Source organism: Pelmatolapia mariae, linkage group LG15, assembly GCF_036321145.2.
Source record: "Pelmatolapia mariae isolate MD_Pm_ZW linkage group LG15, Pm_UMD_F_2, whole genome shotgun sequence".
Classification (NCBI taxonomy): Eukaryota; Metazoa; Chordata; class Actinopteri; order Cichliformes; family Cichlidae; genus Pelmatolapia; species Pelmatolapia mariae.
In genome coordinates, this window is record NC_086240.1 from 13,380,065 (window position 1) to 13,392,342 (window position 12,278).

The 12,278-nt window shown below is 39.6% G+C and overlaps 1 protein-coding gene across 3 annotated transcripts in view; it reads right to left on the reverse strand.

The window, feature by feature from the left end:
• The window catches only part of grm1a (glutamate receptor, metabotropic 1a), a 36,248-nt gene that overhangs the window by 10,010 nt on the left and 13,960 nt on the right, over window positions 1-12,278 (reverse strand). For all 3 annotated transcript variants that reach the window (XM_063494811.1, XM_063494810.1, XM_063494812.1), the window contains exons 4-6: window positions 2,508-2,743; window positions 871-1,117; window positions 161-329 (exon numbers count right to left, since the gene is read on the reverse strand). In XM_063494811.1, the coding sequence (XP_063350881.1) occupies window positions 161-329; window positions 871-1,117; window positions 2,508-2,743 (652 nt within the window). The remainder of the gene's footprint in view (window positions 1-160; window positions 330-870; window positions 1,118-2,507; window positions 2,744-12,278) is intronic.

A 12,278-nucleotide genomic window follows, 5' to 3' on the forward strand; every position in this document is an offset into this window, starting at 1 on the left:
CTTTGTCTTCTAAAACGTGAAAAATTTTGCATTTTTCTCAAACATTAAATGATTATTGTGTCACTCTGGAAGAGTGTGAAATGTGCCGAGATGATATCTCAGAGAAGGATACGGATGAGTTCGTATGGGAATTTACTTTAAGGAGGATCTGAATCCCTACCTTTATCTGTCCTTTGGAACAGGGCTCACTACAGACTGAGCGAACCATGTCGCTGCTGTTCATCCACAGTTTGTTGTCATCAATGCTCAAGATGCCCTCGCTCCACGACCCCACGTTTATGTAGTCATAGCGATCATCACCCACGCTCTGTAAATTCATGATGTCATACCTGGATGTTTGAGGAGAGACGGAGGACTGCGTATTAACACACTTATTAAGTGAGAAAGGGAACGATTTGAGAGGGAGTGGGAAAGGAGAGAATCAGAGTGAAAGGTAATTTAATGATAACAACTCCACAGCTTAAACCTTTCCTCTTATCTGAAGCCGCAAACTGCTTACAACTCTGTTATGTGACATCAAGCGCTCATACCAGTGCACAGTGTGCCCTCCTTTTTATACTGAACCAGGATGCGCTGCACCTAACCTCCAGCTGACAGAGGAATGACACGGCTGTGTTTTCTGACTGTCAAATGTTGTCCGTTGGACTGTAAAGACATGAAAGTGGCTGCCGCAGTGGACAATCCACTAAATCTGTTCCAGTCCAGACTAATTACATCCTCTCATGCTCAAGACTGGGACACACGTGTGTGCTAATGAGTTGGAGAGTGGGAGAAGGGGAAATGCAATTTGTGACCCAGATGGTGATATCAAATCTCTATTTTCATTTCTTGGCTTTTCTTAATTTTTTATTAGCTTCTGCATCCTCTTACCTTCCTGGGGTGTCTCCATTTTCGTCAAAATAAATCTCCTCTCCCGAGACTCCTCTGAAGGATGTTTTGAGCAGGTAGTCCAGAAGCTTGCTGCCATCAATAGGATCCATCGCCTCACAGAGCCCTGTCTGTCCCGGACATAGCTCCTTGTGCATATCATGAAGACCATGAGCCATGGCATAGATGGCATTGATGACAAAGCCCATCTTACTATCCTGTACATAGTTCTCTTGCAGACTTTCATTTCCTGTTAGAGATGAAAGGAGAGGTCGTCAAACAGTCGAAAGAATTTTGAACTGCACGTGTAGAAAATCTGCTTCAAGGCAGAAAGAGAGAGAGAGAAATTAACTCTACAAATCAAAGCACTGCAACTATTCCTTAAACTAGATTTTTGTGCTGCTGTATTAAAAGATTTATTACTCTGTGTGAATGACAGCATTAGAAGTATGATGAAATTCGAAGAAGACATGAAGAATAGAGAAACAAAGACAAGTCTTTTTTTGTGCAGCAACAAAATATATTAGCATTGATGCCCAAAAGCTCAATAGGAAACAGATGAGGAGAACAGCCAGTGCCTGGGAAAATCCTCAGACTGTTTGTGCAAGTTGTACTTCAGTCATCTAAAGGCACTGTCCCACAGTCACAGTGTTTGGCAGAAGGGGGGAAAAATAGATCTCTTCAAAACTACATTTATTGTTGCCTCCTTTGACAGTGCATTTAAAATACTGATATGTTTTGCTTGTGACATCAACATGCACACACAGTGGGGGGAAAAGGGATGCAACTTCTCACCATACAACATATTTTTCAGGTGTTTGTGTCAGCAGCGTGTGCTGAGTGAGCCATTCCTTTGTGCAGCTTTCCAACGTATATGTCAACTTTTGTTTTCTTTCCTTTTCCTCGTACAGACCAAACAAGCAAGTGCTTTGCGTCAGAGTTTGACTGATGAATTTCGCACTCTAAGCCTGCCAGGATGAAGACATCTACCCATCTACTTTATTTGACTAAATCGCAGATATTACAGAGAGCGCTGGGTTTAAAAAAGCATCAGTCAAACTCATCCTGTCTTGGAGGAGTCAAATGCAAACAAAGTGCAGGTGAAATTCAGACAGATACCGTTTTAATAATCGTGTCTAGAAAGATACACTTACCACCTCGAAGATCTTTGGAACATAAGAGGTTTGTAAACGTGTGATACAAAGTAGAAAAGCATCCATAACCTTACAGCTCTGAGAAGTCATCACAAACCACTAGTTGATTTTTATTGATCGTTTGAATTTAGAAGCATGCTGACCAATTCATCTTAATGCCATTCTGCAGGGTGGATTTGTTTGGAGCAGTTTTTGAATTGTGGTTGAAAAGCTATCAACAAGTCAAGAACACAATTTACCATGATCACCTTTTGCGAGCAAATGGAGAGAAAATATATGGAGGAAAACACAGGGGGAAAAAACAAATCACAGGTTTTATTAATATTCATGAGTTCTGCTCTCATATTCATGATCATATTTAACCCTCTGGTCAGAAGAAAAGAAGAAATTGCCTGAAAAACTAAACTCTGTGACTAGTCATTTGTTTAAAAAATATCCACTCCTACTTATGAACGTCAAAAATTTGAATATTTTGTTATGTCCTACCGGAGCAGACTTTTTTGTAGTTCTTCTTTTCCTGGGGATGGCCTGGGAGGCGGCACTGAAAACGATACTGCCAGAACTCTGGGAACCAGGGGTTCCTGGTATTGCTGTCCAGACGCAGCTTTAGGTAATAGTCGTCAAAGGACTTGACCACCTCTGATTGGAGCTTCATTGTGATGCCTCCCTCTGCTTCCTGCTCATAACCCTCCACAACTTCGTAACGGTCCGCCCATCCATCGCTACAGACAGACAGAAGAAAAAGGAGAGACTATGATCTAATGGTCAAAGGGTGGACAATAAAAGACTAGAAGATAAAGAAGATTCGAGGAAGGACAAAACGTCATAATAATAAGAGGTACTGTTAGACACTGATGATGTTCTGTGCTTGTTACTGTCATAGTTGTTTTATAAAGGATTGTTGAATATTGTAATTAGTACTCAACTATTAATTCAGACTGACAAACCCAAAAAGCTGTTAACAAAAGCTGCTTTGTTTATTCATTCAACACAATGTAAACAACGAGGGTTTGAGACACTTGCTGAATGGATGGATGTCAGAGACCAAGTAGTAAAAAAAGTTACATTTAATTTGATTTAATTAAAAAAAATAAACTATTATTAATAATATTATCATAAGGTAAAATTTAGTGTCCTGTTTCTTTCATCTGACATGAACTACATGAACTTAGTAGAAGGTTTCACATTAAAGCTATAAAATAAATCATCAAACTCATACATCATCAATCAACCATAGGGTTAGTTCAGGTAGGCCACAAGGTCAAAGGGCATAGCAGATCAGCTGATCTTAATGTCAGCCCCTATCAGCTGATGGCTCAGCTGATTCCTTTGCACGTGCTTCATGAATACCCAGCTAGGAAATCTCATAAAAGCATTTAAATTGCTTTAACCTGCCTACAGTTGCTGGATATCTTGCAACCTTCACCCAAGCTTCTTCTTCTCCGATCACATGTGATGCAATGAGCGCTGTATCTTTTGTTACTGTTGCCCGCTATGTTTTTTATGAAAAGCCGTATTGCTGCTCAAGCTTTACATGTATGTATCTGGGAAGGTGGAGGGATCCCAAAACAGAGCCTTAACTCCAAATATAGTGAGGAAATATTTTACTGTGATCAAAGGCTGTACATGCATTTTAGTTGCAGATGTGTCTGACTGTGTTTTAAAATGAATTAGAAAGTGGTTGACAGGCCAGCTGTCATCCTGTGGTGGGACTCATTTGTCTTACAGGCTGTAAATTGAGTATCACTGTACGAGAGGACGGATTGTTTGCTTTATTCATAATCACATTAGTCAGGGGAGGATAGGTGTTTAGCACAAGCACAAAGATATTAGTTACACCAAATCTTTAAACTGAAGCACTGTACTAAATCTCTGTTATCCCTGTCCACATCATTAACTTTTAACAATGAAACTTCTCTCAGAGCCAAAGTACATTTTTATTACCTTAATAAAAGTGTTTTTAAAGACACAGAAAAATAATGAGGCTTATGGTGGCTGGTATGCTAGTAATACTGGAGGCCTAACTAGCAACAAAGCAGTGCTAAACTTCAGCAGTGGTCCAAATCTTATGGATTTCTCTGCTTAGACTGTAGAATAAGTATCCTTTAACAAAGCAAAAACGATGACAGAAGAGTATCATAGCACAAGTCAAAACTTTAAGTCGGGCGTTGCTTTTATTTAAATAATATTCCATCACAAGTAGGTAGACTGCAGCCTCGGCTCTTGTGCAGTGCTAAATTAGCATGGCGGCTTGGGGACTTATCTCACGTCCCCTGCAGCAAACCTCAATTTAAGAAGACCGTAATCATCTCAGCAATAGTGCCTCAACAATAAATGCAGACTTTACACAATCAAGTCAGCTTGCCTGTTTGTTTACTTTTGTAACCCTCTGCGCCAGAATTTCTAGCCTACTGAGCTAATTTGATTTGGGCTCTAAGAGAGATGGAAAACACCAGTGATGGGGACACTGAAAAAACAAATTAACAGATAAATAACACCACAATGAACTTGCTCTTTCTCTCTGTCCCATTGAAAGCTTCCAGCAGCACTGCTCTTCAGCTTTTACTCTCTTTTACACTCTTCTACACTTTTATGTGGGATTCAGTCTACTGCCTCAACGTACCTTCGCTATAGACAGCTACACGCCAATTAGATATGATTCACCGTGGAACCAATTAGGCACCTCACACACAGGATGCTCTGGGTGATGGATAAGGACGTGTGCATGTTCGTGTAGGTGCAGGTCGAAGTCTCTGACCTTTTCCTCAACAATTACTGCCAGTCAAGAAAAAGGAGACATTGAAACTAATTTGTGAGAATTTATGGTTGAGCTATTCCACCCTTCTCATGGTAAAATCCACGTGGGTTCCTTCAGCCTGCAGGAAACTAAAAAAACATCCTAAAAATAAATCCCATGTAATCCAGACGTTGTTAAAGTAGCTCCAGCTGACCCTAATGTCCAACCTTTTGATCCCATCACCTCTCTACAGGCTTTGTGTCCTAAAAGAAAACCACACCATCATCAGTTTACTGACCAGGAGCTGGAAACTCAAAGAATTATGATGGAATGATAATCAATTAATTAATCAATCCTATGAATACTCAACTGGCACATTCAGCACCAGGTGATGTATAACCATACTGATAAAAATAAAAGGCATTTTATATGCACAGTATGATGAAGCATTGTGCAAGGGGTGTATGCTCTTGAATTACAAAATTCGTAGTCCAGGGGATAAAAAAACAATTAAAACTTAATGAATAAATAACTAACTGTTGTTGTTGCTAGCGCAAGATGAGTTCCCAAGTTTCACAGCCTAAGGGAAAATAGCGTGTCGAAGTCTGATACTAATTCTTTTGTACTGCTTGCCAAACAGCAGAAGGGTGAACAGGCTGTGACTGGGCTGGATATTGTCTTTTAATATAATTTGGGCCCTGCACCTTGACGATGTCGCTGATGCTCAGTCGATGAGTACTGGCGATGTTCTGCTTTAATCACCTGCTGCAGAGGCTTCGGGGTTTTCTTTTCTTACAACACAATCCAAACAGTTCTGAGAGTTCTGGGTTGGATAAATGGTCCCGTCCAAAAACCTGCCCAGTCTTGGGCAAGAAGGCTCAAATAAGAAAAGGGTATAATAGCGCCAGTCTATATAAGAGGTGAAATGAGAAGATAAATAAGCTATATTCAATACTTTCAAATAATAGGTAATAATTTAATATTATGCTAATATTCCTCAGTACCATCTTTGCAATAATGTGCATGCTGTAGGTTTGTAGGTTACTTTAAGTGTTTATTTTTAGGCAAGAAACCTCCAGAAGTACTGTACATTACAACGCTCCATTCCAAAGCCTGATGTTGAAACACAACAAGAAGGTCTGGGGCCTTCTTTGTGGACTTTTCTCCCCGTGACTGCATGCGTTCCCTCCTTTTACTCCGGCTTCCTCCCACAGTCCAAAAACATGCAACTGTCGATTCTAAATTGGCTGTAGGTGTGAATATGAGCGTGAAAGGTTGGCTGTCTCCATGTGTGAGCCCCGTGATAGACTGACAACCTGTCCAAGGTTTACTCCCACCTCTCACCCCAAGGCAGCTGGGCTAGTCTCCAGCACCGCGACCCTGAAATGGATAAGCATAAGAAGATGGATGGATGGATTCCAATTCAGCAGCTTTGGAAAATGTAAATGTAAAAAATATATTGTAAGAAAAGCTTTTCTCATCTTCTTTGGCTCCATATCTGACTTTAATCACTGGTCATTTTTCTTTTTGCTTAAGAACAGCTCAGTCAGTGCCATTCAAGTATGCTTTAGTCAGAGTGGTGTATCTAGGAAGAACAGGTTTGCATATTTGCATAATTAATTCATCAATTTGATATCAATTTATGGATTTGTGAGGTTGTATTGACATATTGCAATGCATGATAGGTTGACAAAGGTATGCTTTCTTGGGCATTTTTTTCATAGCTTGTAATGAATGTTGTTCTCCAAGGCTCCAAGATTCATTAAATAATCCTCTGCTGCATGCAGCTAATATTGCTAAAGACAGCAACAGTGTTAGGTAATTGTGAGTGGGCAAAATTACTGCAGTATAAAATCACAACATAACATTTGTTTTATGTGGGTAACTACAGCAGTATATATTTGCCTAATATGTTAAAATGTTTACAGTATTTTCTGCCGTATATTTGGAGAGCATAATTCAGCTGAGTCATCCTTTTCTTCCATGTAATTAAGTCAAGAGTTGGAGAAACGTGAACTGCATTAGTCCTGGTCACATTTACTTCATTTAGTCTAAGTGAATACAGTCCTTGTCCTTTACCCTCCATTTCAGTACATGTAGTACAGGGAGAGGCACAAAGACTCATACACTAGCCTGAATATTTCCATTTCGATGTTCCGAGTCACACATACGTTGCAGGCTAACTTTAATGCGTCCTAATGTGGTCAGTACACTTCAGGTTTTATGCGAGAGAAAAGCCGACTGTTCGCGGATAAAAAGACAGGAGGGGCGTAGAAGAAGAGATAGATGGAGAGACAGAAGTGCTGTTCAACACGCGATATGAATAATGCACAACGCACAGAAGACATGCTCGACTGTTTCTCACAGTGGAGTTTGTGATGAGGTAAAATGACATTCTCTTTTCTCGCTCGCCTCTCTCAGGATGGCGTCGTCTGGCAGGGCTCCAACAGCTCATCAAAACTCTCGGGCCACCAGAGGGATGCCTAATGGGATCAAATCTGATTTAATGTCACCTCAATGTTCACACCGCATATCGGAAGGCCCATTATTACATAACCTGGGTTAGATATACTACAGGAACACCTGTTTAAGCAGATTAAGGACTGCTGTTCAAGAGCGTTACTTTTGCAGTTTTCCCACTAAGCGCCAGTAAGAACGAACACAGACTAACACGTTTATAAAATATTGCAAAATAATTCTTGGCTGATGAAAAGCGTCTATTTCACCATCCATAAATGATCCATGTGACTCTTTCAGAGATGATCATATGGGCGAATTCTGATCTCCTACCTTCATGGCTGAGGCGTGTGCAAGGTAAGAAAAGAACTGAAGATGAACCATGGACAACATTGTAAATAGCATTATGGTGATATTAAGCAGTTATGATGTGAGTCTTTATTCATGTATCTCTTTTTGTCTCTTTACAAAACAGCCACCGGAAACCTGTCCAAGAAATATTAATCCACATCCATGATTTGTTAAAGAATTAGAACAAACTGGGAAGGCACTGGGCTTAATATTTGATTTCAAAGTCATTGATTATGGCAAAATAAGCTGCCGATTTTCTATATTGGATCAGTTATGATGTTATGTAAAAGTAATTAAAAGAATTTGGAACTAAATTCTAAATCTGACAGGAAGCCAGACTCGAAAAGAAATCGAGATAATGATTTGAAAAAAGCTGTAGGATCTAAGATTAAGATGCTTAGAGGTTTCACAGTGTTATAGTGATACAAGATTACACTGATGCTCATCTTATAGGCAGGACTATCGTGTGGTCCATGAGTGTATGTCTACATTCACAGATCAATACAAGCTTTTAAAATAAAAGAATAAAATTTCATTTCCCCTTTATTCTATACTTTCCCAAAAAATCTACTGAAATCCAAGAAATCTAAGTCTGTATTTATCTCAGCAAGTAAAGTCAGCAAGCTGCTATCCCTTCAACGCCATATGCTTAGCATTAAGACGAGCGCATTTTGATAACATACTAAGGCTCGATGATGTGTGGCATTGTTTAGAGGAGCACAGTGTGTCGACAGCTGTATAATTAATAGAAGTGTACACAACAGAGAGCAGACCGAGAGCTCCGTTCACTCTGCCGGATGATCTAGTTCCAGTTTGATAGCACATTTGTATATTTATGAAGCCATGAATTAATTGGCAGGGCAGAGATTTAATCACATGCACTGTTTCCCCTGGAGGATGAATGAGAAGAGTTACTTTAAAAAGAAGAAGGGGAGGATAGGGGAGTCAAGAGTTTCCTAATTGCTCTGTACAAAAAGTTCAGTTAGTTAATAGAAAAAAAACTTTTAATCTGTCTGCTTGTCATTCGCAGAACATTAGAATGCCAACGTTTATTTGTTCTAAAAGTAATAAAAGTAAATAAAATTGTCTGTTTAATGTTTCATCATCATGTTAAACCCACAGGTTTGTACATTTGTGTTTATGGGCATATTGCATTTCCAAGCTAATTTAAATGCTTGCCTTACACTAACCCTAATCTATACCATTTCTCCACCCTAATAGCCCTTTAAGGTGTAGCGGAGGATGATGGACAAAAGTTTTCACTTTCAAGGCTTAAACCTTATACTGTTTCTCTTTTTATTGTTTCTCTTATTTTGGTGTCATTTATCTTTTTGCACATTCTCCAGTTAAATTTAGTGATCTACATACAAGTGAATGCAATTTTTGTGCTTAGCATTCGAAATAGTAGAATTATTTACGACGCCTCATTTCTTTTGGTTTGAAAATGGGAAATGGGTACAAAGGTGTATTGAATCAGACAAACATGGAAAGGCAAAAATATACTTTGTCATATTTGTCTAATTTTAACGAGCTTGTGAGTAAGTAGTTGGTATGACCACCTTTATTCTTCAGCACAGCCTGAACTCTCCTAGGCAAACTTTCTTGTCATTTCTTTGAATAGTTTTCAGGAATTGTACTTCAGGCTTCTTCTGGACGTTGGCTTCTTTATGACTTGAAGGATGTCCTTCAAGTCATAAAGAAGCCAACGTCCAAAGAAAAACTTTGAAAGCCTTTCAGAAGTGCTGGAGAACTTACTGGAGAACTAGTATATACTGTAGTATACTACTACTGCGACCAAAAACCTCAAGACCACTAAATGAAAGGAAAAATGATGAAATGAACTGCACCCAAGCATATCTAACCTGTAAATAACAGCTATTCATTAAACTCTTTACAATTTCTAAACTCAAGGACAACCGATGGACATACTGGCTAGCAGTGTTGGGTAAGTTACTTTAAATTAGTAACTTAGTTACATTACTAGTTACTTCTCTAAAAAAGTAACTCAGTTACTTCAAGTTACTCGTTACTTTCAAAGTAACTAGTTACTAGGGAAAGTAACTTTGGTTTTACTCAGAATTCTCTTGTTAATGTGTTGCTTCCGTAACTGGATACCCAGCAAGATTGCCAGTCTTCTAGTTTGCTTACTTGCCACAAGTGCACTGTGCCACCTACCAATAGAAAGGAAAAAATAATGTGCACATTTCCACGAGAGAAATCCCACGCCTGGACCGTCGTTGACCGCCGCCATGATTCTAGCCTGCTTTTTACATCCAACACAAAAACTGCAGTCGTGGTGCTTTTGATTGTACTCAGAACTTGGAAATTCTGCCTTCTAAATAGGAAGATGTAGGAAACACCAGACTGCAGATGAGCTGCATACAGGGCTGGACTGGGACAAAAAAATCGTCCCGGGCATTTTGACTAGAGACCAGCCCACCATTATAGGAAAATCATAAAGCCTTTGAATGAAAACAAACACTGTTGTGACAGTGATGTACACTGTTCTGATGGTATATATGTATCAATCTATCAATTGTTTGTTGTAAGACTCAGATAATTATTTGTTTAAAAGCGAGACATTTTAAATGAGAATAATAAAGAAAAGTATTTCCTTGTCCCCCGTTTCCCTGTTAATGCCCTACCTGCCCCCCTGGCAAAACTTTGCTAGACCTGCCCCTGCACAGTTACCAGCTGTCAGAAAAGGATCCTGGTGTTATTTGTCTCTCAGAAACAGTTCATAACTTCCCTTCAACTCATTCATGTCACCTAAAAGGTAAACCTGTTTCTCCATCACCTGTTCAGCTCTGATGATTCAGTAAGGACATCTCCTGGTTTCATCTTCATGTTTCCCTCTCACCAGATAACCAAACTGATATCATGACCAGCAGCTTTTACAGCTGTGGCTCCAGCAAACATCAGCTACTAGAAATTAATATTAAATAAATTCTAACAACAGCTGACCAAGCTTAAACGTGCTGCTGTTGTTTAGCACAACATCCGCTGGTTTCCTCTTTCTGGCGCAAAGTGAGCGATAAATAAACAAGAGAGAAAAGCCGATCAGCTGATCATTGATCAGTTTCGTGATTGAAGTAGAAACGGGAGAGAATGAGAGAAGAAGAGGCAGCTGTGCAGCTCCAGCTTTGTGTCTTTTTCATTGTAGCTGAAGTCCGGGACAAACTGTGTTTCTTTTCACCTCAGTACGAAACGCGTAATATTTTCTCTGAATACCAGACGATTCTGTTTTTTAGGGGACGGTTGGCAACTCTAATAATTAACCGTATGAACAAAATAAAGTTCAACATCAGCAACATCATAGCACCACCCAGCTGTATAGAAACTCCGTCATGCTAGCTAGTACGCAGTACGAAAATGTCAGCATACCGAAAATAAACTGCACCTAAACTTGGTTTATATCTGACTCCGATAGACTGCAGGTCATAACTTCTTACCTGAAATTCAGTTCACCTGACACTCAGACCGGCGGCCGCTTCGGGTCTCTCCTCTTGCCTCCCTTTTCCTTCATCCACCTGCTGGCTTCCACCACTTGCTAATGTTACTGAATCTGTGGAAGCTCCGCGATATCCACCACACGAAGTAACGAATAACGAGCCTATCTAAATCCCAGTAACGAGTAACGCGTTCCTGGTTTTGGCATAATAACTAGTTACCGTGCTCGTTACCACAATAATAACGTAGTTACTGTAACGCGTTACTTAATAACGCGTTAGTCCCAACACTGCTGGCTAGTAACACTGCACCATACCATAAAAACGCATGCAGAGACGTTACAAATAACCCAGCAGCTTATTATCCTTACAAGGACCACTTTTGTTATGGTGACTGATAGCATAATACAGCATTTCTATTACAAACCTCACCTGAATAAAAAGACAAGCATCACATGTTATAAGGTGAACATATGACTTGGAGGAAAGCCGTGAACACACTGAGTCAAAACATAATGAATTAAAATATTCCAATAAATAAAAAAGAGTCTCATATATTTTCTTAAGAGCAGTATTTAAGTAAATGTTTTGTACATTTTCATTGCTGCTATCTTTGCTTTTTTTCAGGTCTCAGTTCTCCATCTTCATCCCGATCCCACAACACTCTTAATTAATTTGAAACTGTTCAGGCGGATGAAGATCTCGTCACACCAACGCTGGTCTTCTTAGCTAAGCACTAATCCTGTCTACCAAATTCTGTCTCCCCGCTCCCCGCCATTCTCCTCCTTTTCTCTTATTTCTCTCAATCTGCGTTCTTCTGAGTTAAAACAGAAGTGGTGGTGGCTTGTTAGCTACTTGGCGGTATAACAGCGAGACGCAGAGGCCCTGGGTTTGCTGGGAAGCCTTTAAAGCCTATCCAGGCTGCTTTTATTTATTCATCATGCTCCAGTTTGAGTTGGGAGATCACTGTCCTCCACAATGACAGGAAACACTGCTGGGAAAAAATAGCGTTTGCTTTTTACTGCCAAGAGATGTCAGTTCAATAAAAAAATCTCATCACAAAAATCTCAATGATATTTTATGAATACTTGATTAAGTTAATACAGAATTTCTATTAAAGTGTGAGGAGAATGCTATTTTCTTTCCATTCTCAGCATATTTTGTTACATTATTACTATATAACTATAGGACTTATTAACCAGTATCATTTTGATTAAGGTGTAAGTTTGACTTACTTGGGCTTCCTCCCACCGTCCAAAGACA